The following is a 27,440-nucleotide window of genomic DNA, read 5'->3' on the forward strand; positions in this document are numbered from 1 at the left end:
GGGGGCCAACGACATTCCCAACTGAAGGGACAGCAAGTTCAAACACAAATTCTATTTGAAACTATTAATCCCTTAAGAAACCCCAAATTAAATGGCTGCAGCAGCACTAAGCACAGGAAGCATGGCCCAAAATGGACAGGGGAGAGGAGACAGTGTCAGGCAGCAGATGGTTCTATTCACACACTCACCCACGCTCTCATACATGCATAAAAAAGGGACGCAAAAGGTACCAGAAGTAAATTGACATACTGTATTTATTGCACAAATTTCCCCTAAAATTGGGAATGGTTATTATAATACAAGTGCACATCTTGGGAAATATATACAAAAACAGAAGAGATAACAAGTATGTACATTTTACCCAGCATTTTACAAGTACCACCATCTAAATAATTTAGAGAAAGCAAAAAATTGTCATAAAACATCTCTAAGAACTAATAGGGAAAACATATGCAAGGTGTAAAATCTGTTCTTTTAAACAGTTTTTGTTCTTAGCAGCCCAGTGTTTGCCAATTGCAACAAAACCAAATTTGCTAATTTGTGTTTCTAGTACACTTAGTTTTCAGCCAGAAAATTAAGACATGTTAATAATGGAGATTGGGAATAGTGGAAAAAAGAAATCAAACATTAGTTTTCTATTCACATAAAACAATCGCGATATATTTTAAAAAGTCGACGCTATAGCCTGTAAAAATCCCTTTTTGTGTTATTTAACAAACAGACAGACGTACCACATTGTTCATGTACCCCAAAAAAATTAACTCACGGGAAAACTTCCCATGCCACGAGGGTTTTGGTTGTGTTTTGCCCACAACACTGCTGAGAGGGGCCGAGGGGAGGGACTGGCACGGGGGAGGACACTGAGGAAGCTGCATCAGCCTGGGACTGACTGAACACATCATTAACACCACTAACGAGCAGCAGTGGGCACAGGACAGCACAGAAGGTGCCCCCCACAGCCACCTCCTTCTCCTCTCACATTAATATTATTTCAAGCCGTGCAAGGGCCTCTCTGGAGAGTCAAACCCATCTCAAAGCAACCCCAACGATTTGCCAGTAATGGCTCGGAGGAGGACGCAGTTCTCCCGTCAGGGTCACTGCAGGCTCAGTCCTGGGGGGTGCCAGGGCTAGGGGGCAGCTGCCCAGCTCTCTGGGCACTGCTACAGACAAACCCACCCAAGGAAGGAGTGCACCCTCAGCCCCCCTCACCGCCAGCCCCGGCAGTGCTGCCATGGCCAGGCCACCCCTGCCAGCCTGGGCACAACTCAGGACTCAACTACTGCCCACAGCACGTCCCCAGCCAAGAGTTCAACAGCCACACGTGGAGCTCAACCCTGGAGTTCATGACAAATGTGTTTACACAATCAGGCCCTGTGTCATGCTCGTTCCAAAAACCAGATGTAACACAACTGTGTGGCGAGGAAAGGACATTTGAAAAACAGGGGAGAAACAAACCCTTGGATCACACGTCGAGTTCCTCCCCTGCAGCAGTCAGCGTGAGGGTCTGTGCACAGGGTTCCAGAGACACTGCTGGGTGAACGCTGGGGTCACCTCCTGGGGTCACCTCCTGGCGTGGGGGGCAGCTTTGCCCTGTGGATTTTCCCTGGAACAGCTTTAAGGGACAGATTTTAAACAGTGCTGAAAAACCACCCTGGGTGAATCCTGGCCCCAGAGAAGGAAGGGAGGAGAGTTCTGTCGCTGACAGTGGTGGGGCAGGGATCTCCCCTGTTGTTTTCAGGTTTATCAAATGGTTCAAACAGATTTGTATTTGAAGTAACCCTGCAAACACCAATAGCAGGCGTGTTGTACTGTGGGAGGGATGATCACAGAATGATGCATTTATAGAATTTCTTACAGAGTTTAGCCACCAAGTGAATACGTGTCTCCCACCTGTGAGGATAATCCATGAAACTCAATATACTGAACGTAATCAATGAAAACAGAAGCTAAAAATCAGCAACATTAATTGGCTGCCAGGACAAATACGTAAAGCAAAGCCTAGAATGAAGTGTCCAGTTAAACTGAGGTAGTAGAGCCTTTGAAAACATAATCCACCTCCCACTGTCTATTTACATGACTTACACCAGGTTGGGTCCATCAGCTACTCGTACAACTATTGTATATACAGTGACAAACCAGTGATGGCTGAGTAAAAGAGAAATGCTGAGAATAAAACAAACAACATTTCCTGCTGGTAATTACACGAGTGAGTAGAAAAGGGATTAGAGTCATCTGCAGGGTATATTTGTCAAAAAATAATTTGGATATTACTACACTATGGTGTAATCAATGTTCATTTCTTTTGTAGAATGGTTTTAAAAAATGTATCAATTAGTTACCTGAGCAATTAAGGGTAATAGTCTACTCATTTTGTCCCCAATGCTTTGGTACAATTATTTCTAGTTCATTATTTCAATAGCTGGCTGACTGACTGCTGTAAAAAGAATATGGTGTTGCAAGAACATTAAAGATCATAAAAAAGTTAGAGGTAACTGTCATGTCATTCTGGGGACCCCGTGGGGAAATTTCAGCCAACATTCTCTTTAGATTATTTTTGTTTTTAACATTTTGATTACGTTGTGGAAGAAAAGTATCACTTAGTATAAAGCAACATTTAAACATTATAAACATTTAATACTGGTTACAGCATCCAGCCAAGAAAGAATCTCCATCGCTAGTTTGTCTGTTGGCCTCTTCCTTCCTCCTCCCTGTCCCCCTCTGTCCCCTGCTTTTCCCTCTTCCCAAGAGAAAGATCATAAATAAATTCTGGAGCTGACTGTCATTAGTAAGCCTTTTACAAAACAAAGCAGGCCCCGTTCTTCCTCTGGGAAGAATCCAGAACTGGACTATGACATGAAAAAGTAGAAGTTGTTTACAAATCATCGCAGCTTGAGAATTACAGATCCCAAGGAGATCCTGCTCAGCTGAGGCCGGGCTGGAGGCAGCAGCTGCTCTCTCCTGTTCAGTTCCTAAGGGCTGATGGCATCGTGTGTTTCTCAGAGCAGTTCTTCCTCCGTTCCCCAGTGTAAGTCACAGTCAGCCATTGTGGCAGAAACTGCTAAAAAACGCAGATCTTCAGCTTTGCTAAAATCTTCACTTTTCCATGGCTGAAAGCTCGGGCTTACTCAGTTTTCTTTACTCCTTTCTTTATCCTTTTTGATAAATGGCCGAGTGGGAGAGGAGAAGTCTCCAACTGTTTGCACACTGTGCAGTCATATATGGAGGTGCTGCAGCTCAGCGAGCAGTTTGTTTGAATTGCTGCAAAGAGAAAGGAGCCAGAACAAGTTGTCTTCCACTTTGTTTCCAGAGAGGCAAAAAGTTTAAGTCTGTGGGCTCTGGCGTGTTAAAGTAGGATCTGGGCAACGTAGGGAGAGTGAGTGCTCGCTACAGCTGCCAGCAAAGGGAGGTCGCTGGATTCAATCCTGGAAGGAAGCAGAAGAGTCACATTTAATCCAGCCCGGAACATGGTGGGGCTGAACACGTGTCAGTGCCCACAGAGCCTGCTCAGCCCCTGCACTTGGGCCCTGGGTTACTCTCTGCAGCTGCCACACTGTTCCCAGCACCCTCCAGCTGTGCCTGCTCACGCACTGCCAGCGCTGCCTCAGCTCCTACCTGTCTGGGGGGGTTTCACAGCACTAACAAACTGGTGAGGAAGCAAATGGAGGGAGGAAGAACACCCAATTCCTTCCTAACCTCACAGCAAAGGGAGTAACAGCTGGGGGACACAGTGCAGGAGCAGAGGACTGGGCTGAAGCAGTGGCAGCTGCTCCCCCAGTTCCAGCACCACACGTGCTCTGTGTGCCTTCCTGCTCGTCCTGTACTCCTCTGCCTTCCTGTGAACACCCCTTCAACAGCTCCTCTGCCTGTGCCCCACACCCACAGAGAGGTACTGTGTGTCTTACATGACACAGAGGGTGTTTTGTGCCACATTAGGGAAAGCCAGCCTGGAGGAATCAGGAACCCGTGTTGTTCAGGGCTGACTGACCACCTAAGCAGGGAGTCTGATAAGCTCCAGAGTGCTGAGCCCACCTTCCTGCCTGGGGGGAAGACACAGGCTGGGGGATCCTTGGGATCCAGCAATGGCTAAGCAGAAGCCTGTGGCCATGGGTAACTTCTGAGTTCCAGTCCCATTTGGGAATCCATTTTGCTGTGCTTAGAACAAGCCCAGGCAGGGGACGTGGCACCAGGACACCCAGGGTGTTTGTGACCATACCCCAGCACCACGCCCAGCTCCTTCACGTGGACTCTCATCTGGCCCTTGAGATACTCAGACAGCATCTTGCTTTTGAAGTAGAGCTCCTGCAGCCGATCCTCCAGGTGCATCACACACTAGAAAGCAAAGACAGATGTGTGAGGGAAGACAGAGCTCTCTCTGAACCAAAGCAGCCTCAGAGCAGAACAGCACAGACCACACATGCCTGTTGCCTGTTCTGTGCTTGTGTCTAGCAGAGATATTCACTGGCAGGACTCTTGCTTTGCAGCAGAAGCCTTTGATTACATGTTAAATCAGAATTAATGAGGCAGCTGTTTTGATTACAGACTGGCATTTCAATAGGCAGCTCAAACAGCTACACCAGAGGATGCACTGGCTACTGAAATTGTGGCTGCAAACACTAGGCAGAATCTTACACTTCCTTAAAGGGTCCTTTAAAACCATCACCCTCTCGATTGCCATTCAGACTTACAAAGTTTGGAGATAAATTATGCTTGTAAAGCTGAAGAGTGGAATGAAGCAGGTTGGAGACGAGACTGGAGACTAACACTTCTTTTCCCAGTTTATTGTCAATCATTCTTCTCTGGCTACTGGCCACTTGCACCGTCCACTTGTCTGTGTCTGCAATAATGCAAACGGCCTCTGCGATGGGCTCGTCCAGAACAGGGTGCTGGGAACACAAAATGAAGAGCAGAACCCTGAGAATGACAAATGACAACGGTCTTTTCACAAAACATCACCATCCTGGGCAGCAGGATAGCACCCCTGGACAGCAGGATAGCATCCCAGACACTGCTTCCCCTAAAATCCAGTTACATGTGCCCACGCTGCACTCCATCCATTAAACAGAGGGGTTTTGTGAGCAAGGCACAGTCTCAGAAGGATGGTGCCTATTCTACCTTCTCTCCCAGGCTCGAAAGTGTGTCACTGGCTGACAGCTACATATTTTGATATTTGACATAAAGAGTTCTGACATATCTAAAGTATATTTTAAACTCCTAAAACTGAAAGTACCAAAACTCCAATTCGCCGTTCAGCACGGCTGTGTTAACAAGGTCGGGTTACTCCCAGTTGTCACTGGTTTCCCTTCATGGGAGGCCAGCAGAGGGAGTCAGGAACCAAGCCTGTGCCTTGCCATTCCTTCCAGCGGGTGCTGCACCTCTCCCAAGCCCTGAAAAAGGGGTTGAAAAAGGGAGTATTTAGAAACCCACCGTCCTTCCCTAATACCTTTTTTGGCCTGGACTGTTAGGAAGCACCTCCTTCCAAAATGTCCCACAGGGACCTCACACAGTGCTGGGATGCAGTTACTGTTGTACTTGAAGAGAAGCATAAAAATGTGGCTCAGTCAGGCTGTGTTTCAGCCACATCTGTCCCACAGCAGCAGGTACCTCACACTGCTGCCTCTCTTGCCTGAAATTCAATTACACTTCCCAAATGGCTTAAACATGTGGCTTAAACCAGCCCCTGGAACAACCACCCAGGGAGCAAAACTCCTTCCCTGTGGAGCTGGGCACAAGGGAAGGAGATGAAATGTGGGGAAGAGCCACAGGTCTGATGCACATTGTTAATGTGAGAAGATGGAAAAAGGGGATGTTTTGGAGGCTCTCAGGAAAGCGGCTGCTCCCCAGCCTGTGCACATCTGGGGTTTTTCCCCATTCCCTTGGGAATAAATAGAGGGAAGCAGAATCACACTTTTCAGTGACAGCCCACTTTCCACTCCTTTCCTGGGGACTAAAAGAGGTAGGGAATACCACGCTTCCCAGTCATGCCCCAGTTCATCCAGGGAAAAGCTTCTGTGGAGAAGAGATGATCGATCACCAGCACACGTGAGCAGCACAAGTCCCTTTTGGACAATTATCTTTACATTGGTTTCTTCTTTTCCAGTGAAGCCATCACCACTGGACACATGGACTACAATCCTAAAGAAGGAGAAATGCCCCCAAAATATTAAACATTCCTGGTGGCTTCACTGTGGAGGACACATTCCACTGCACAAGCACATTGGTCAGACGTGCAGGGACAGAGGAGGGAGCAAAGGGAGCTTCTGCCCCTCTGCACCAAGACCCTGCCCAGGAAGAGATGCACAACCTCAGCTTTTGGGCTGGTTTAACATCATCCCATCCTGTGGGCACACAACCACCCCCTGCCATGCCTACAGGAGATGATGATTCCTCTATGGCTTAGCACCAAGATCCCTCTTCCCAAGGCAAGGGCCTCCCAACTGGCTTCAGTGGGAGTCTAATCTTTTGTGATCCAGATTTGCAGTGAAACACCCACGTGTTTCAGATACATGAACTGAGAGAAGAGAAAAAATTGGTGACCTGGGACTGGGGAAACGTGACAGGAGCTGCGACAGTAAATATTTCCACTACCAGCAGGTTTGTATGTTCAAAAACATTTACCTTCCCCTACTGTGAGAAATACATTTACCAAATATAGCTTAATTACCTGCACAGCATGAGACAAATCTGACACCAAACAGTGCCTCAGCTTTTCATCACTTCCTATTCCTTGCAAAACAAAGTCAGGGACATAAGATGAACAGTAGCCTCCTAGTAAGGATCTTCCAAAATTGGCAATACTGGGCTGGACAGAGTTCACTTCAACTAATTTTGACCTGCAAGAAAGGCATATCAATAATAAACAGCAAATTCAGCTTGCAGAGAGGTTGCATTTCCACTTTTATCATAGCTCTTCTAACTTCCATTCAAGCACTTTTTAAGGAGTTTAAAGTCAGCTTTTGCAGTCATGGAAGCAGAGAACACAAGCCAAGATCACAATGCACAATTAATACTTTTTTCCAGACCACTGATCTCGCCATATTCCTTAACAACCAGCAAGCTCAAGAGACACTTTTCCAACCCTGATGCCAAGTTAGGCTACAGTCCTCCAAACATGTGACATGAGAAGAGGCTCCATCTTCTTTAGGCTGTGTTACTGCTGAACAGTACTTACCCAGGGAAGGGAATCTCATATTCCTCTGCCCAATCTTCTTGCTCTCCTCCATAATAGTTACTGCCCAGTCTAGTTAGATCATGGCCTGTATCCTCACTTTCACTGTCACCCAGGGCACTGTCTGAACTCTCATTTCTTGGAATGTCCCAATCAATCCCTGGGGCGACTTTTTTCTCTACGTTTTCTCTGTCCCCACAGGGGACACGAATAGAGATTTTCTCTCTTTGGTCCTGCTCATTAAAGCAGTTTTTGTAGGTCTCTTGTCGAACAGAGTCCATGAATTTACAAAATTCACTAGGTGGTTTGCAAGCCTTTGTACACAGCTTTTTAGAAAACTCTAAACTACTGTTGTGAGCAAGAAGGTCTGTAGCTGCTTGCCCTGGAATATCATCAATAGTCCGGGTTTCAACTGAACTGTCATCAGTGAAATACTCGTCAAACAGGCTCATGCTCTCAGCACTGCACGGGTTTGGGTTCCAGCTCTGATGCTCACTAGCAACTTGAGGAAAGGGTTCAGCTGTCCCACAGTCTCTATTTTGGTCCTCAACAGTTTGTTTAGCTTCACAGTTCTGATCAGCAGACACTGCTGCCTCCGCTGCTGGCGGGCTGTGATGCCTGGCAATTTGTTCCACTACTGCCTGACTCCTCAGCTCGATGTCTGAGTCAGGTGACATGGAATCTCCGATGAGGAAAGTCACCTTTGTCTGGGCCTCGGCGGCGCAGGGGAAGGCGTCGCAGAAGAGCTTGTCAGGGGGCTTCTTCTCCACGGCGATGCCGGGTGTCCGCGTGCCCCCGCCCGCGGGGCTGCCCGGCTCCAGCCCCTCCTCGCCCCTCCACGCACTCCCTGGGGCCTCCACTCCAGAGTCTGGCCCTGCAGCCGCCCCCGTGCACACCACAGTCTCCAGCTTGGTGTCCATGCAGGGCCTCGGCTGCTTCACATCCACAGCATCTTCCTGCCCGTCGTCGGGGACGATGGTTCTGCTCTCGTCGGAAGAAGTTTCCAGCTCTCCCTTGGGAGTGCTCTGCGTGTCTTCTCGCTCGTGCTGTGGAACTCCTTCTATGTTCTGTGCCAGGGAAGGGGGACATTTGCAGTATTTACAGCTGCAGTTGGCAGTTCTCGTCTCTTCAGACTCCGTGGGCAGCAGGTTGCCCCTGTTCTTGTGCATTGTGACAAGCACATACTCAGACTCTTCCACTTCTCCTTTCTCCAGCGTGGTGGTGATCACAGTGCCGGGCATGACGATGGCCTCATCCTCCCCGTTCTCTAGAAGATGTGTCTCTTGAAGTTCAGAGCATCTGATGAAGTAAGTGAGGAAGTAAAGCAATCTCTGGACCAGGTCATGCCTTTTGCCAACCACGACTGTTTTTGCCAATCTCACAGGTGATCCAATAGCCCCATACAGGTCACCTAGGACAGGAAATACACAATTATTTGGCATCTTTGCAATAAATTATTCTCCTAACAGCAATTGTTGGGGCTGGATTTCAAAGGCCAGGTCTACAACAGAGAAATACTAAAGCAGCAGAGTGATGACAGCTATCCTCTAGTTTGTTTTCAACAGATAGAATCCCAAAGATGCTGTTGGTATCAGTCTGTAAGGTGAGCCACTGGTCAGGGGGACATCTGATCTCACACATCAGGGACCACCTCACTCCAGCTTTGGAGGCTCGTCTCCTGGGATCCTTATATAGCCATGGGAGAGAGGAGGCGTCTGCATCCGCCTACCCTGGAGAGTCTGCAAACTGGGCTGAACTTTTACCCACAAGAGAAAGCTGTAAAAGAAGCAAACCTATGCCAGGAATGAGAGCAAAAAGTGATGGTGGCAGGTGCATGGCTGGAGCCAACCTCCTTCTGTTCCCCTCCTTGAGCTCTGCTATGGGTTGGATGGGGTGTTCTGACTGTACTCGAGTCACCTGGGCAGGTGCCTGTGTGTTCTGGAGGTATTAGGGAGCTGCAGGGATGAGGGGAGAAGGGGCCCAAGAGGCCTCAAATGCCACTCTAACCACAGTGAGTCCCTCAAGTCCCATGAGCTCTGAAATCAAGTCTTCTTGCCAACTCCCTGGCCATTCTTGTCTGTATCAGAACGGGACAACCTCCCAGAACTCTCCCTTCCCTTCCCTAACCAAATTCCAGGAGAGTGTGTGTGCAGAGCAGGGCATTCTGACCTTATCTCCCCTACTCTACTTGCAATTAGCAGACAGTATGACCAGCTACACTGACTGGGCTTTGAGACCTTCCCAGGAGGTTGCTGAGCCATGATTTCCTGTTCTGCATCAATCCATTATGTTAAGAGTATGTTCATTTCTGATCAAAAGATGGATTTCCTCGATTTTCTCTTTCTAGAATGAGGCTTATTGATAGCAGCATCCCAAAAATTAAAAAATTATTTTCCTTCTAGATAGAGGGCCAGAGGAGAGCTGGAATCCTCCACCAGCACCAGGACAGGTGACCTTAAGGGACCCCACAGAGGTGACTAAAGAGGGCCTTACTTTTGGGCTAACATTTTACAATACATAATGCCTTAAGAAACTAGAGCACACATAAAAAAATACAGTGACCACCTCTAAGCTGGAAATACACACTTTTGTCTCATTTTGAATTAAGAAATAAATAACTTGGGAGGGAAGTAACAAGCATCATAAACCAATTCCTGTAAAGCTGCTGGGTGGTTTAGAGGTGATTGCCACGTACCAAGCTGTGCCCACAGAGGGTTGTAGGGATGGGTTTTGGCCAGCATGTCCACGCTCTGGGAAGAATGCTTCTCCAGGAAGATCCTTATGGGCGGCTGGCCATTGGGCATGACGGTGGGGACCCAGGCCAGGTGGTTAGTCAGCACTGCAGTCAGCAAAGCTGGTAAAAACCTGAAAGCAAAACGTCCAGCAATGGGGTTTTTTCCAGGTACACACTCAGGATGTTAAACTGACAGCAGCTCCACAGTCTAGATGGATCAAGGATTGCAGAAACAGCCTGACAAAGTCAGCACAGATCATCCCTTCAGTCCTGGTTTTCAGGGACAGAAGGGGTGGCTGGACCCTCCCTCCCACCCCTGCAAAGCTCATTCTTAGAACACGCATTTAAAGTAAAATGAAATTTTTACCTCTGTGGCATCTCAGTTCCTCTGTTTGGCAATAACTACGAGACTTCCTATTTTGCAAGTTTTATGCTGTGAAACATCTCAAAACCAACTTATTCTGTTCACTATAAGAAAGCAGTGGCACTGTGTGGCCTCTGTACTCCAAGGAGATCCCAAACCCACAAGATCTGTGACTGTGGATGAGAAGGAAGGCTATCACTACCAAACCTGTAAAATAGCTGGGTGCTGTGTTCTTTCACATAACTGTTGTGCAATTCCAGCACACAAGGCTGCTCCTTTCAAAAATAAACCCCCTCAAAGTTCTGTGCCAGAGGAGCTGTGCCCTTATGCTGGCAAAACAGTTTTCACTAGCTAAGAAATTAAGGCTAAAAACCTTTCTGAAAAATGTTAACTATCTGATTTATTGCAGTGATAGAGCATGGTTTCTGCTCCGTGGAGGGAACTTCCCTTCCCAGTCAGTTTTCCTGGCAGGAGCAGGGCCCAGGAGCCTCTACACACCAATAGATGGTGCTGGTGGCCTCAGCAGCTCAGGTGTGGGGAGGAAAACAGTTCAATGCCTCAAAATAACATTATTTGAATAGTTTACAAGCATCAGGAACCCTACAGCTTCCATGCAGCCAATTCCTCACTGGAGACAGCCAAAGGAGGAGAGGAGATTTAAAGCTGGATTGGAAAGGATACAGAGCATAATTTCCTCTTGCTTCCATCACTGTAAATCTTACTGTATTTAAAATAAAGCAAACAAACCCAAATAAAGGACCATTTAAATGTAACCAAGATATGTAGGTCTCAGAATGGCAAGGATCAGGATGGCCCAGGAAAAAAGCTTCCACTGAAGCAGGAACTGATTTTAAGAAAACACATTTGAACCCCTCACAGTTCCCTGTGGTTTCTCCCCTTGCACTGAGGCAGGAGCAGGTGGACCACACTGACCACTGGGGAGAGAAGAGATAACAAAGGTGGTGGCAGAGCTGGAGGATGGGAGCAGCAGCCCCTTCCCTGAGCCACCCCTTCCCCCCCTGCAAAGGGAGCAAGCAGCTGCTCTGCCAGTGCCATTCCCACCCAGCACACGTCCGTGCTCGTTTTAGGACCTCACTGGAGCCAAGTGCTTTAAAAACTTCCCCTACTTGTGCCCTGGGGAAAGGGGATGAAGTGTTGACATAAGAGTAAATTTATCAGATTCACCCCAGTTTATCAGGAACTTTCTTTCTCAGTTTTCAACACCCGCTCAGGGCCGGGGCCTGAGGCCAGAGAGGTGAGCACTGATCAGCACACCAGTGGCATTTATAATGATTTAAGGTTTAAGAGCAATTTGTGGTCAGACAGTATTACAGAAACAGCTCTTCCTGAATGTCTAACCCTGCTCATCATATGACAACTGATTCTGAAAGGTAGATTAGTGCATTTCGTAAGGTATGTTCACCCACTTCCAGACATCCACACCCATCACATGCTTCCTATGGATATGTTTCAGATGTTCAGCCTCTACCGAGATTTAGAGGATTGTGGGGAAGCAGAAATGTACTGAGATAATTTCTTATTTCTTTTTTGTTTTAAAAAGAAGGTATTTATGGACGGCCTTTTGATTCTTTGATTGCCAGGATTTTAACAACCGATTATTTGAAATTTGGTTTGAAACAAAAAGGCACAATCACATATGGAATTGAAAAACTAAAATCCACCGTACTGGTTCTTGGAAGCGTTTTCCATCAGGAAAGTGAACTCCTTCATGAAGCGATGGCAGAGCTGGTTCTTCTCGGGTGTCCCTGACATCATGGTGAGCCAGACGGGCTCCCCGATGCGGGGCATCGTGTACAGGTTGCAAATTGTCGTTCTAGAAAACAAAACCAAAACATCAGCAGGCTAAACAAACAAAAAAAAAAAAAAGGAAAGGCAGAGATCCCAGCTTAAAGAATTCGCTGCAATGTTTAGTTCCAGCTGTCATTTCTATCAGAAACAAAATTTCTCTCGTCCACCATCATCCAAACCATGTTGCTCGTTCAACTGTAGGAATTCACCCTTCACCAGGGAGAGCTGAACCTCACAGGTTCCTCCTGCATCCACCTGAACTGATCCCAAACACAGCAACACTCCCTGCCACAAATCAAGAGCTGCCCTACTCTGAGTGCAGAAGGAATGATTTCTTCTGTTATCTCCTTGCTTTCTCCACTTCATTCAAAACATACTTCTGCTTTATTTATGACTAGGACAAGTTTATCTATATCTGACTTATACCTGAACTTCCTCCTTGCTTTAAAAACTTGGTGTATCTCAAGGCCAAACCCACCCAAGTGTGATGTGTAGAGCAGGGGAACAGCTCACCTCTTTAGCTTTAAATAGAGAGTATGAGAGTCAAAGTCACCCCATGGCTGTTCAGGTTACACACTCACCCACATCCTTTTTGACTCTACAGAGGACAGTAAATCTATGATTAAAAATTTGGCTCTGCAGTAAAATACCAGATTAAAACCCCTCAGATTACTGTTAAACTCTTGAAAATCTAAACTAAATCACAGTTTAGTTTTGAAGTACAAAGCCTCCATTATGACACTATGGGAACCTGTATTTTTATCATAGTAAAAATGTAAGCCCGAAAAAAACCAAAAGGACAAGGGAAATGACTGATCAATTCAAGTTTCTCCCCACTTAATGCACTACTTTTTCTAGATGAGGTATTTTTGTTTTACAAGACAAAGATTTACATTATCCCATTATCCCCAGTACCACCTCCTGATTTATAAAGATCTTCTCTGCATATCTTGGTCTCAAAATTTATGGACACTTCCAGAAGTAAAGCCATGGCTGTGCATGCCAGACAGGCAAACACACTCGAGCAGCAGCTGCCAAATCTTCTGTGGTTTAGTGTTTAAAGTGCAACTCCCAGGAAGTGAGAGCAGCACGTCAGCAGCAGCACAGCACATCCCAGCCCTGGCACGGGGGCTCCCAGGGGAGGAAGGAGTTACCCCCCAGCAATCTGGCAGAGAAGCAGCTGGGTGGGGACAAGACCTTCAGAGCAGCTCCCCAGAGGGCACTGAAGGTGACTGGAATCACTGGGGCTGCTCCAGAGGGAGGGAGGTGAGAGGGCAGTGCCATTCTCTGCCTTATTTTTTCCACCTGTGTTCACCAAATACAAAATCCATTCTGTGTGCTCACAATAGTCCAAAACAACCCTATCTTCCTCAAAGGTTACAACTTCAGACCCTCCACTGCCACAGGCATGATGAGAACACCAGAAAGCAGCCAGTGGGCTGGAGAGAGGGACAGCTGAGTTACCTTTGCACTGCCCAGCCCTCAGAGGCTTTGCTGGCTGCTGGGTCACTGCTCCATGTTACCCTCTGCTCCTGGTCCTCTCCTGGGAGGAAAGCCCAGCCTGGTGACAGACTGGGCACAAAGTCCTGCCAGACTGGACACGAGTGGGGCACCAGCACTGCCACATGCAGGGGACAGGGGGTCTCTGGCAGCACAGGGGCTTGGGGCACTGGGATTTCATTCCTCTGCAGGAGCAAACTGGGACTAGGGATGGGATTATTAAGGGAAAGCTTTCTGTTCACAGCTCATTAACTGGAGTGGATGTTAAAGAGGCCCCAAGAAAAGGAGAAACCCCAAGTCCAGGGACTTCAAAGCTCAAAACAAGTCTCAAGACCTACACCCCCCAGACACAGCTGACCTGAGAAGCTGGAGATAAACAGCACAACTTAACGTAAAATACAGCTTATTTCTCCTTCCTATGCAAACTAACCCGAGCCAAGCCTCTTGCAGCTCGGCTGTTTTGAAAAAAGAAACTACTTCTATACTAAAACCAACATATTAAAATATTTGTTTTCGTTGAAAAGATAGCCCGAGTCTTGTGATTCGTTATTTACTATTCTGGTAACCCTGGCTGCATCTGCAGCTGATAGTGTTTCCTCCGAGCCAGATCAGATTGCCCTGGCCCCTGGCCAGCAGGCATGTGACTGCAGTGCAGGGAACCCTCCATGCCAGCGCAGGCAGCAATGGCACAGAGACCAAGGGCAAGGATTAACTGCTTCCCAGCTCTGCAGACACCCAGGGAAACGCTCCCCTGCCAGTAAGGAAAGGGCAAAATCGAAAACAAAACAAAACATAAAAACCCGAGAAACCCTCCCCGAACACTACAGGGAAGTTAACTGGATTTAAAAAACAACAACCATTACAAACCCAGTTGGCCCCTCTCCTCTCAGCCATCTGCAGCAGGAGCCCCCTCCCCTCCCCTCCCTCACCGCCCCCACACACCAGCGAGGGAAAGTTCAGTTAATGAGAGACTCTGCTCTTTTGAGGGTTCCAGTGCATTTAAATTGGTTTATATTTGGAAACGCCTCCGGGAGGCTGAACTCCAGCCCGGAGCTTACAGGCACCTCAGCCCCAGCACTGCAGCACCGGGCACAGGGGCCGGGGAGCCCCTCAGGAAACACCTTCACACCCCACGGGGCGGGAGAGCCAACTGCCAAGCGGAAAGGGAGCCCTGAGCAAACCCCTCCTCAGCCCCTCTGGGGTCTGCCCCAGCGGGCACAGATGGCACCGAGGCGAGCAGCCCTGCTCCTGCAGACACGATGGCACAGCACGGCTGCTCCTGCCTCACCCTCACCCACACACACCCCAAACCACCCTGGCCTTGGGCCCGGGTTTCAGTACCAGTCTGAGACATCTTTCCCTGGTGCTGTGCAAACCAATCGAGGCAGACAGCTCCTCACGGATGAGAGCATCCTGCTGCAACCCCTTCCTCCCCGAGGAAAACACACGGACCCCCAGCCCTGTGCCCCCAGAGCTGCTCTGCTATTTAGGAGCCGCAACACAACGGCAAAGAAAAAACACCAGCGGCTTATAAAGCTTAATTCACGTGCATTTGCTCCCTTATCCTCATTTCTGCCTTCCAAAGATGGCTTTTCCTTAAAAAGGAGCAAGTAAACAAAGGCAATCCCCACTGCAGGGAGTGCAGGAGCAGGGGAGCCCCCGCGACTCCATGCCCGTGCTGGCACCACCGAGCAGAACGCACCAGTCAGTTCACAGCAGCATAAGCTGCTTAAAAATTACTGGCAGAAAATAGGATCAAATCTGTCTGCCAGAAAGCAGAGAGAGGTGTTTCCCCAGGCCCCGAGATCAGGGTTTCCTTGCCAGCCTGTGTCTGTGCCACACAGGTATTAGTCAGATGCATAATCTGTGTTATCAATGTGCTGCGCCGGCCTCGGGGACTGGGGGAGCCGAAATGTTTATGCAAGTACAGTAGCTTATTTCATAAGTCATGTGTCTGCACAGCTGACATCCACAGAGAGTTCTAAGCCTCTAAGTCAGGTGTTAATAGCTAAACCCATCAGTGCTTTAGAAAATTAAAAATTGCTGTAAAGTGACTAATGATGTGAGGGTAGGCCTGGAGCTGGGCACCAAATCGATGGCAAATTTATCAACAGCATCCATTTGCAGAGGCAGCCTGGGCCTTCCAGAGAAGGCAGCTTTGTTTTTCCCTACGTGAGACAACAAAAGCAAAGCAAGGGTCTGTTTTGCTGTCTTTTCTTTTCCCCCTCTATCCTCCAGTAGCAGCAGATAATGCCTGCTGACCCTGCAGGCAGCTCCTTACAATTTCTGTTGCAGGTAGTGGGGTGACCTCCAACCACAGCCCCTTTCCTGCACGCTCCCTCCTCCCTTCTCTGATCAGCACAGCAGCACATCCCCCGTGCCCCACTCATCTGAGGCTATTCTGATCACCAGACTGCACATCAGCTACTCTTGGGCACCTCTGAAAATATGGGGGGTTTAAAGAAAAACAAACAAACAAACAAGATTCTCCTTTAAAGCCACCCCAAAACCAACCAGACTGCAATGAGTTAAACCAGCATGGGATTACATTTTAGAATCACCAACCCACTGAAGTCAGCACCCTTCTTCCCTCCAGCACAGTTTGCTAAGAGGGCAGGAATCAACACAAGTCTCAGGTTCACCAAAGGACTCAGCTCCTGACTTCCCCGTGACTTCAGTGGGAAAGCAGACGCCTAAAGAGATAATAGTGTCCTAAATGGGTTTGCTGAACCTGTGCCAAAGCATCTTTGCATCCAGCCTGCAGTATTTAAATATGCTTCTTGCTTCTTACCAGACACATCCTGCATGGCTTTGAAAAGCAAGGGGCTCTTGCCTGCCACAGAAATGGGGATGTCACAGGGGCACAAGGACCCTGCCTGGGCTGGGGGCACTGGCTGCTGCCCACCTCTGAATGCAATCCCTTAAAAAAGCCAACAAAACCCAGAATTGCCAAAGGCTGCTGCCCCAGGAAATTCATTTCCATGAAATTAAACTGGATTTAATTTACCTCGTTACACTATTAAGGAGTAATATTTATATCACCATGGAAACCTCTGCATAAAACTGGTGGTTGGACACATGCTCCCAGTGCTGGTTATGCAAGGGCTGTGTCATGGGAATGATCCCAGCTCCTGGTGTGCAGGAGAGTGCCGATCTGCACCTTCCTCCTCAGCCTGTCCACAGCACCCTTCCTCATCCCATCCCAGCTCCACGCTGCTGAGCTCCCCTCCAGCAGGAAAAGCCAGCGTGGGGGATTTGGCTTGTGTTTTCAGGGTTATTATTCCTACTTTTGACTCGGGATAAGTGCCCCTCCCCAGCACTCTGGAACTGTTTAACTTGGAAGGACAAAGGAGAATGGGCAAAGTCCGCTGAAGGTACCTTGAGGAGGAATGTTTTGGGGGAGGATTTGGGCAAACAGCTGGGGAGGTGGTGTAAGAGAGGGTGGGAAGGCAGAGAAATGGCTCGGGGGGAGAGCAGGGGTAGAGGCAGAGCAGAGCTGGGGGAGCAGAGAACCACGGTGGCTGCTCCCAGTTGCTGAACTCGTCTCAGGCCCCTGGGCAGGATCAGCGGCTCCCAGTCACGAGCTCTCTCTGCTCCCTCTCTTGGCACAGCTGATCCCATCCACCTCTCACCGCAGGCCCACGTGCTCCCTCTTCCCTGCCTCCTGTCCCTACAGAACATATCCTCTGCCCTTCCTTGTGACTGCCTGGAGCTTCTAAAAAAAATAAAAAAATATACTGTGCCTTCATCCTGCAGCACCACCTAATCCATGGCATTCAGGTAGTACGTGGAATTGTAGAAAAGCAAGTGAACCCTCAGGATCCTTCACTGTTAGTAAAACACATCCTGATGTCAGGATTTTCTTTTTATAACATCAGAGCACTGTCTTCAATAATGTCTCTAAAAAGTAGCTCTACAGTGGTTGTAAAAGGAAGCACCCTGCCACTCCCATCTGAGAGGAGATGAATCACTCAAAACAGATGGATTTCATCTTAATTCCCTCCCCCCCCATGACTTCAACTATGGAAAGAAAATACAGCTAAATGCCAGGGATGTGCTTATCTGTGTTACTTTGTATATTAACTGTTGAACAGAGAGGCTCTGCAGGTACTGATAGCCAGAGATTACAGCACTGCATTTTACTGTGGGAAAAGACAGCTCTCCTTGTTCCTACCTGGTTATCTGAAATACTTTTAGAGCACAATTTAGAGTGGGGTGGGCTTTGTTCACACATCAGGAAAATACACTAAGGCAGATTTCCCAAACATGGCTTTGCAATGCTTTTTCCCCTCTCAACAGGCCATAAAAGATAATTTAAGAGGTCACTGTGAGCTCCATTACCACCTAAAGCACAGAAAACATTGATCATCTGTGTCCTGTTCACACCAGGCCCTGATGGATACCCACACTTGGCAAAATCTGAAAACACAGACAGGTCAGAATGGCTTGGTATCACCAATCCTTTGCCGTAGTTATACTTGCAGAAGACTTTACATATTGTAAGTTACTTATCATGCACTAAGAAGGTCCTCATAAAACAGACTCTGCTTTTGAAGGAACAGCCACAAAAGGCAGAAGTCACACTGCTCACCTGAATTCATTAAGGGCATCCACAATCCTGTTATAGGCCAAACTCCGCTGGCTGGCATCAGCTGATCTCCGGCTCATTTTCATAGCCTTGAAAGCAATCATTAAACAGATGAGTAACACAGAGCTTCAGAAGCACAGAAAATGGAAAACAAAGTCATGTGTTTGCCTCTATCTTCCATGCAACTGGTCATGCAAATACATTTGTTAAGTGATAAAATGATGGTACAAGTGCCAGCTTTCCTATCTGAGGGAAGACAGGTGAGGCACATTTGCAGCTTCTGCTTCTTCTGTGCATTTCATCATTTAAGGCACAGGAGTCAAAGTTTTGACTGCAGTGATGCAATTCCTACACCCAAGAGCAAGTTGATCCCACCTTTTGTAACAAGCAACAGGAGTTAGGAATTAAATCTGACAGGGCTGGGGGAACACAGAGCAGTACAAGGGCAAGAATCCAAAGCGAGCGTGTTTACCTGTTCTATTGCACTCTTCAGTTTGTTCATGTGACTCTCAAAAAGAGGGAAGTGTGAGAAGAAGAACTCGTTGAATTTGTTGTTTTCGTCTTCATCTCTTGAGAGTGAAAAAATAACCCCAATTGCTATCTTTTTCTTCCTAACAATTCCCGGGCTTGGACCAGAGCTGTCATCTGACAAGTTGAAACTTTCATCCATGGACCTTGGAGCATGAAAAAAAGAGAAAGTTAACGTAATCCACTGATAAAGTTGTACCTTGGTTTGCTGTGTAATTCAGTTCTTGAACACTTAACTTCAACAAACACCTTTTGTTTGCATGTGTTGTCAAATCATCACCTTTGACAACATCCAGTTTGTGATTTTTTACAAGCAACCATTAACTGATCCTGCAATCACAGAAGCTGGAACCGGATTGAAAGTGTTTGTGGGATCAGAATATGGTATTCTAGTTCTCCCCCATCTCTGCCAAGAATTTGTGTTGTGAGTAGGATTTTAGGGCCTCTTATCCTCAAAAATACAGCCTACAGATTTACATGCTGCTGAAGGCTTTCCAGTTAGTGCAAAACAATGAATTGCATGAGGAAAACAGAGACTAAAAAAGATCAGCCCGACTTACACCTCTGTCAATACCCCACGGAGAGCAGCAGCGAGCGCAGATGTACATATGCAAGAGCAGAATCAAGCTGACAACGGGGGAAAATGTATGGGCAGCAACCAGCATTTGAATTCCCAGCTCACCATCGAGGGAAGACCCCGTTCTCCAAGCTGGTAGTCTGGCTGCGACGCCAACGCCGCTGGTAGCTGCTAGCACAGCTTTTGTTAAACGAGGAGCCCGGGGATGGGAACGGAGTGATCAGCAGACTGCTAAGAGATGCTGCAGGAACAAGAGGAATAAATAAAAATCTCTCCTCAGAAGAAAGAGCATTTGGAAAATAACACCAGCAGCTAAATGAAGCCCCTCAAGATATACCGGTGTTGCTTCTCGGGTGCTTTCTCTTTTGCTTATCTGTGTTTCTTATCTAAAAATAACCAGTTTATAATGACATTAACGAGCCATACAAGCATTACGAGGGTGGCACAGTCCTGCAGCTTTACATAAGAAGCAACGCACAGGCTGTACCTTGCTCAGCAACCTGAGTATTGGGAAATAAATTCTTTGTGGAAAGGAGTAATGTTGATGACATCCTTCCAATCCTAACCCCAGTGCCCAACATCCCGAATTTTAAGGGAGGAGAGGGGTGTTTTGGAGGCGAATTCATGTTTTAATGTCACTGTCAGGGAATCACAAAGTCCCAAACTGGTTTGGGTTGGAAGGGACCTTAAAGCTCATCTTGTTCCAACCCCTTCCACTAGACCAGGCTGCTCAGGGCCCATCCAACGTGGCCTCCCTGATTTGGAAAGATGATGACAGCAAGTATTGTTTAGAAATGCTGCAAGCTCATTTCAATATTTAATCTGCTTTGCTTTAATAATTGGCCCTGCTGTCAGGTTACCTGTGAGGTGCCTGAAGCACCATTTGTTCCTGTACAGAGAGGCATCATTAATGTTATACAGAACAAGCCAGAACAATCCCATTTCAGCACTATTTGCTCATGTGCAGAGATCCCAGTGACCAACATTACTGAGTCTTTCTGGAGTGTAGAGGGTTAACACACGGAGCTGCCATTACCAGATCTTGCTATACCGCTGTCTCTGTCCTCATTCTGCTCCCTCCCAGGCATATCCATAGGGTTGCTATGAACTGTAAAACAAGGAATACCAATTAGCAGGGGAATATACAGTTCCTTTCTTGTTTGCAGATCTCCATGTAATTAATGAAACAAAAACATGCTCATTAATTCAGATCAACAGCACTGCACAAGGCCATCACCAAGAAAGGCTGCTTAGCTGAACAAGCCAAAACACTTATCTGAGAAGCCTGTATGTGTTTTTCTCCAGTCCATACACCTATTTTAGTGCAAACTGAAACTGGTACACTTTATTTCTTTACACAGATAATTTTCAATGAAATTTTAATGTACCAAGAGGATGTTGGTCCCACTGGTAGTACTCAGTGTATGGACAAAAAACCACCAAAACCCAAAATGAACACAACTTCATTCATATACCAGCTTTCTCAGGTATTATAAATGTAATTTCATAAGGATTTTCAATGCTGTCTTGAAGAAAATAATACTTTTGAGTTGTGAGCAGAGCATTGGTTGTTCAACTAAGCCAAAAGCTGTCCAGATTCAGAGTCTGTGTACACACAAGATCAAAAGTGTCTCAGGCTCAATGGTCTTTAAATGTGATATATTTTACAAATGTGTGTGTGAAATAAAACTACTCAGCCATGGAAATAAGACCCAGCCACTAAAAGCAAGAAATGTCCATTTTGAGTGAATCTAGGTTAGCTTTAGTTTTTACAGTTTAGTTGAAACCAGTCCAGATTAAAATAGCTTGACACCATTGTGAAATATTATTTCCAGAAATACGAAATCCATATTAAAACATATAAGTTTCCAAAACAAAGCAACACAAACAACCCCAAAGAGGACTATTAAATGCCTGTTGTCCTCTGGGGATTTAAGGAACGTATCCAAAAAGGTAAGAGAGCAAACATCACTGTCCGTTTGTATTTAAAAAAAAAAAAAAAAAAGAAAAAGAAATCTTATTTCCAGGGCTGAACTACAAATGCCCCCCCAGTTTGTCACCCAGCTAGACTAGCCCACAGCACACAGCACACTGCAAACCTGCAAAGAAAGAGGCGCTCCGGATGAGGCGGAGCGGACCTTGCTCTGAGAATGCCCGCCTGGGGCTGCAAAGCTGGGAAAGACCTACACGGCAAAACGTAAAATACACATGAGAGAATGAGGTTAGTAAAGCAGAACAGTCCCTAGGGAGGGGGCCAGGGCAGGGAGAAGATATGAGCCAACATAAATGCAGAGTAACATAGGCAGAGAACAGCTCTGAGGCCTGACAAGAATGCTGGTGTGAGGGTAAGTCCTGCAGTTGGACGGCACAGTACTTATAGAATTAACATAATAGACCCAGCTTTCCAGTGTCTCCCATACAAGGATGAGGTTTCTCAAAAGGGCTTTTTTTTTAAGGTTGAAAAATGATTAATTTATGCAGGCTCAAAGCCTAACTTGATCACAAACAGGAGATTCATCATGGAGTATAATGTTTGTTTTAACATCCACAGTGGTGGGGTGGCTGGGAACACTGGTGCTGAAGAGGAGAGAGGAAGGGGGAGAAAGCAGGCAGGAATTCATCTTAGTAGAACCAACAGAAAATTATGGGCTGAAGTAGTTGTTGTGAGAACAGTCAGTACATCAGTTGAGTGAAACGATCACACAGAAAATAAATGTTAGCAGTCTCAGTAGTTCATTTTAAAAGTAATACTGGGTTGTAGATATACCAAGAAAACAGTGTATTTACTGTACACAAAGTCAGGAAAAGCACTTTAATGAGTTAATTGCCAGTCCCTCTCCTACATGTGAAGCAAATGCCCACTCAAAGTTTTCGGATTATACAAAACACGAAGGCTGCACCTCAGAGCTCCCTTCCATTCTCTCAGGCCTTCACTCATTAAAGGGAACACATGACCAGAGCTGCTGGTTTGTTTTTTCAACCAGTGTATCTAAAAAAAGCACGTTGTAAATAGTTCCCAACCAAAACACACAGCCCCTTCTCCTGCCACAGGTGAGTCAGGAGCTGCTGAGCACAGTTGTTAGAAACGCTGCAGTTACAGATTAACTCCTTTTTCCACTTTGCCCAGGGTTCCCTCTGTGCTTAAATGGGAACTGTAAACAAACACTGCTGAAAATTTGTGCAGCTCAATCACAAAGAAAACTTCAGCATCCTCTCCTTGCAGGCAACCTCGTGCCTCTTGCCACACACCCTTGCTCCGAGGTGCCCACACCTCCTGGGCAGCTCTCAGGGCAGCCACTGGGCTGCTTGGAGGGGAAGAGTCACCCTCACCTCAGAGCTGGACATGGGTGGCACTGCCTACACCTGAATCACATTGAGTCCTCTCCTAAGAGCTGCCTTATCTGAATTGGAACTTGCAGTTTAGATCTCTCTGGTGATACAGCAAACTTTTGCCAAGCACAAACCACAGCAAACCCTAAAAGTAGGTGATCTCCTCTCTCTTAGATTGGGCACCTCATGCACTGGGAAAAATCACAGTTGAAGTCTGAAAGGAATAGTGAATATTAAGAAAAATGCCACCTTTTAAACTATCCTGACCTAGTGAATTCAGGAAGCATTTAATAGATAAAAGGTTCTTGCAACTTTAATTGGCTTCCCTTATAGAGGGACTATTGGGAATGACTTTAATGAGGTACACAGCTCATGAGCCTGAAAAGCATTTAAGCCCATGCCTAGGAGCAGTCTTATCAAAGTCAGTGTGAAGGAGAGAAGTAAACACTCCCAAGAATTAGGACCACATCAAAGTCAGAAACCCAGTTAAGAGTAACACAGTCATCAAATCCACTCCTTACTTCCAACCCTATAAAAGCATATTTTACATACAGCAGTATTCTGGAAAGCAATTCTAAAAAGAAGCCCCTTATTCTACCTACAACAGACATTTGCTTGGAGAGTCAACAATCAAAATGAAGGGACAGGGAGGACGTGCTACAGAGCCATGAATCAGGTGGCTACGACTGGAACGAAGCACTGAAGCCCAGTATCTCTACTATCATCTCAACTGTTCCCAAAGGGAAGAGCCAAGACCTTCCCCTCTTTGTTATCTAATGTTCATGGGGCCTCCACCCACAGCCCTTCCACGAGGCTGAGAACCAAGGATGCCAGATGGCTTCTCAACACTGCTTAACTCCCATGGCCAGACAGAGGAGAGAACACAAAGATACTCTGTCTAATCTGATCCAAAGCTGCAGCACAGCTGTGCAAGGTTAACTGAGACTCGGAGGAAACACGTGGCCACACGTGCTCAGGTGGGCAGAGTACAGAGCAGAATGAGAATTATTAACGAAAATAAAACTGGGGAGCTGAGCCAGGCACAATCAATCCTGCCTGACCTGAGACGTGCTGCTCAGGACGTTCTACAGAATGTTATTTTCCAACATTTTCTGTATTTGCACTGAAGTATGTCTAAATATTTCTATTATGTATTTTATATACACATATACAGCTGTGTATACTGAACTACTGCTAATTCCCAGAACAGTCTGATTCATTCTCCTCCAAACTTCACCAATATTGATTTTCTATTGCATCTTTAGCTTTTTTTTATGTGATTCTCTTTAAAAGACTTGCATATTCTAGAATCTATGATTACTCAATTAAAGATATCAGCAAATAAAATTTGTTTGTAATTACCTATATTCCCAAGAAGTCCATTCATAATTGTACTGTGGTCAGGCTTTAATGTATTGCTGTCTTGATTAATGAACTCAAGACTGTCCTGCAACCTATAATAAATATAAAACATACAACAAAACCAGTGATTTGCATTTCAGTAGAACAAAATGTTAGTTCATTATAGCCTGAATGGAACAGACAAGGTAAGAACACAGGCTTCCACTAGGAAAAGCTTTCAGAGCCTAAGCCATGTTCTCAGGTGGGTCAGTTAACACACAGAAAACTAAACTCTGAAGCCAGATATTTTTGTAACACCTTTTTCTTCATCTTGGACTGAATTTCCCCCGTTGCAGGCACTTCTGCACCTTACAACATCAAGCTTCCCCATATCAGCATGGAAGGAATGGTTCATTCATTCACTGAGAGCAAACTGAGGTGAAAACAACTGTGAGGGGAAGGTGAGGACGCCACTGACAGGATGTAACAAGAAGTTACTTTTTAGAGAAAGAATCTGGAGGGTCCAAAAAAAGTCTTGTGTGTTTGTCCTGTTCACCTGCTCGTGTGCAATGGCTACAGGCTGGGGGGACTCACGTGTTGAGGCTGCCGTAGATGCTGCTCCCGGTGCGGGCTGTGAACACCTTGCTGAGCATGAGCTGGGGAGGTGAGCTGAGGAGGGCAGGAGGGGAGAAGGCAGTCAGAAACACAGTGCCAAGCCAGGCCTGGCTTTCCATTTCACAACCCCCCAGATTTTATAGACCTTCACACGACACAACGGCCTTTTGTTTCCAAAGTGACATCAGAATAACGTTAAGGCAAACACAGAAATCCCTTTTACTCTGCACTTGTGCCATTCAATTCAGTAGGCAGTAGCACTAAGGAGTGAGTCTTCTGAAAACACCAGCAGCAAAACATTAATCTTACCGGATCTGGTGAATTTTCAACGTGGAGCCCTTGTAGCTCATGGCCACAGAGCCAAACATCATCTCTCCAAGCATGTTGGCATCTGAAGAGCACCGAGAACCCTGCAAAAAACAAACCCAAAAACATTTGGGTTTAAGCATTTTAGAGGCACACTTCTATTAGGGGGTGTAAAAGACAGGAAAATATTCTTTATCTAAAAGATAAACATGCAAAATATCTTCCTAGAACACTGTTGAACACGCTAAATTGAACGGTTTAAAGAAGATAATGCTAGCACAGAAAGTGATCTCATATTGGCTGTGAGCTCAACCACTAAAACCATTGAAGAAACCTAACCCATCTGGGTGAGGGGAAGCAGATTCCAACTGCATTGAGCCAGGGGACTAAAGTTTTAAGAATGAGATAACACACCTTGCTGAATAAAAACCATTAAGCTTAAACCTTGCCTCTCCTTGACAAGAAGAATCACCAGTTCACTGGAGGTCTTAAACAGACTGTGCACTGGAGCCAAGTTGGACCAGTGTTTTCTTGACAAACACTGATTCACAACTTATCCTTGGATGGTATTTTTATGGGATGACTCTTTCCCTCGTGCTCCCGTGATGGTACCAGCAAAGAGCTGCAGCATCATGATGCCAGGCTACAGTTGTGCAGTTCCTGCTTCTCCGTTGGCAAGAGCTTGCTGTAAGGCACCCAGGCTAAATACCAAGGAGGGATGTCACTATGCTGCATCACAGGCTAGGCCAAATTCTGCAAACAAAACCTTAAAATTAAAAAATCACTCAGGGCAATCCACTGGAGATGACTGCTCTGCTGACAGTCATCTCATTTGTGTACTTTCAAAGGCTGAGATTACTGTCCCTTAGTCCAGGGCTGTCTCATCTCTAGGCTGGCAGAGTATTAGTGCTGGGTCCCCACTTGTGCCTTGCCCTGACTAATTTAAAATATGGTGATCACTGACTCACAGAGCTCAGCCAGTTCACAGGTGAGTACTTTGGTACTGTGCAAGAGAGCAACACATTTCCTTCAAGATGTGTGATAGCCCTCCACTTCCTTGGAGTAATCCTTCCCAAAGATCCCTAAAACCAGTCACAGAAACAACTCTGTGCTTGGAAAATGCTAAGTGCCAGGTCTTCATACTCCTCATCCAAGCTCTGAACAACCAGGATCCTCACCCAGATTGCTACACAGGATTGGAATATAGAATGATAGAATGGTTTAGGTTGGAAGGGACCTTAAAGCTTGCCCAGTTCCACCCCCTACCTTGGGCAGGGACATCTCCCAGTAGATCAGGTTACTCAGAGCCCCATCCAACCTTTCCTTGAACACTTCCAGGGATGGGGCAGCCACAGCTTCCCTGGGAAGCCTGTGCCAGTGTCAGACAACGAGCCCAGAGCACACCCAAGGACAGAGTGTCCCCACCACGGGCTCCTACCAGCAGCAAGGAGGGCTGTGAATATCCCACTCAAGGTTTCTGCTCACACTCACCCACAGAACAAGGGCAGGAACAAGGAAGTGCTCATCAGCCAAAAGGCAACACACAACACATCTCAATTTTTAGCTCTTCTCAAGCACTCTCAATTAAGATGATGATACTTTAACAGCCATACTATTAACCTCTGAAATCTGCTATCCCTGCAAGAATCACTAAAAGCAGCAACCACAGTTATAAAAATGAGGATACAATTGCAAGGTTTGTTAGTGTTCAATGACAGGGCAAAACCTGATCATTAGCTGGGCCTCGGTGAAATTTCCATCTTTCCCTCCCAGGATATCCCACTGCCCAGGTGCACTGCAGGCACTACTGGAAAAACCAGAATTTAAAACCAGTCAGTATGACCCAGCAGCTCCAAGGAAATCCCAGCATAGATGTTAATGGCTCTAGGAAATAACAGGTTTGCCAGCATCATGAAATCTTGACTTGAGAACACTGCAAATTACTACAGCCACACACTATGATTGTTGGTTTTAAATCTGTTGCAGATCTCCAAATGAAGGACACAATTCTGATTAAATGTCAAGCCCTTGATGGTCGGTTTTGATTTCAACTTTCTGCTGTTGTGAAAATCTAATTCTAAAGCTGAGGAAAAATACTTTATCTTAAAGTATTGATTTTCTTTGTCAGGCAACCAAATTAAAGTGAAAATCAGCTGCTTTCAAATTTAATTGTAGGGGTTTCCCTTTCCTTTGAAAGACAGACAAGCACTGCTGAAGGCAAAGAGCGTGATAAGATGTGCCCATGGCCTGTTCAGTCTGGCATTTCATCTACACTTAATAACAATAATTTTACCCTGCATAACAGAAGACACATATTTAATGCGTTTAATATGGAAACACTGTTACAGCCCAACTCTTCAGGCCTCTAATGCTGCAAAATAAAGGTCAGTCAAGACCAAAGTAAAGTGCAATCAACTGAGGAAAGGGGTTAAATATTAAAAACTCAAACAAAAAACAGCTAAGGAGCATCTGGCAAAAAGGGCACAACCTGCAGCACTGCCAGCCTGGCCACAAACCAACTCCCCAGGCCATGGTTACCAGCTCCCATAAAAACTGATCATAAAATACCCACAAGTGTTGGTG

General features: G+C 46.4%; 1 protein-coding gene across 3 annotated transcripts in view; it reads right to left on the minus strand.

The window, feature by feature from the left end:
- Positions 1-236: 236 nt before the first annotated feature.
- Positions 237-27,440, minus strand: part of FNIP1 (folliculin interacting protein 1) — a 64,341-nt gene continuing 37,137 nt past the window's right edge. For 2 of the 3 annotated variants that reach the window (XM_064672254.1, XM_064672251.1), the window contains exons 4-18: positions 24,861-24,961; positions 24,531-24,605; positions 23,958-24,049; positions 21,365-21,448; positions 20,302-20,373; positions 19,371-19,506; positions 18,633-18,834; positions 18,164-18,249; positions 11,951-12,097; positions 9,861-10,030; positions 7,169-8,576; positions 6,662-6,830; positions 4,686-4,883; positions 4,214-4,329; positions 237-3,422 (exon numbers count right to left, since the gene is read on the minus strand). In XM_064672254.1, coding sequence (XP_064528324.1) covers positions 3,344-3,422; positions 4,214-4,329; positions 4,686-4,883; positions 6,662-6,830; positions 7,169-8,576; positions 9,861-10,030; positions 11,951-12,097; positions 18,164-18,249; positions 18,633-18,834; positions 19,371-19,506; positions 20,302-20,373; positions 21,365-21,448; positions 23,958-24,049; positions 24,531-24,605; positions 24,861-24,961 — 3,135 coding nt within the window. In that variant the 3' untranslated portion in view covers positions 237-3,343. The remainder of the gene's footprint in view (positions 3,423-4,213; positions 4,330-4,685; positions 4,884-6,661; positions 6,831-7,168; positions 8,577-9,860; positions 10,031-11,950; positions 12,098-18,163; positions 18,250-18,632; positions 18,835-19,370; positions 19,507-20,301; positions 20,374-21,364; positions 21,449-23,957; positions 24,050-24,530; positions 24,606-24,860; positions 24,962-27,440) is intronic. The other variant, XM_064672252.1, reaches the window with a different exon arrangement.

This window comes from Pseudopipra pipra, chromosome 15 (assembly GCF_036250125.1).
Source record: "Pseudopipra pipra isolate bDixPip1 chromosome 15, bDixPip1.hap1, whole genome shotgun sequence".
NCBI classification, from domain to species: domain Eukaryota; kingdom Metazoa; phylum Chordata; class Aves; order Passeriformes; family Pipridae; genus Pseudopipra; species Pseudopipra pipra.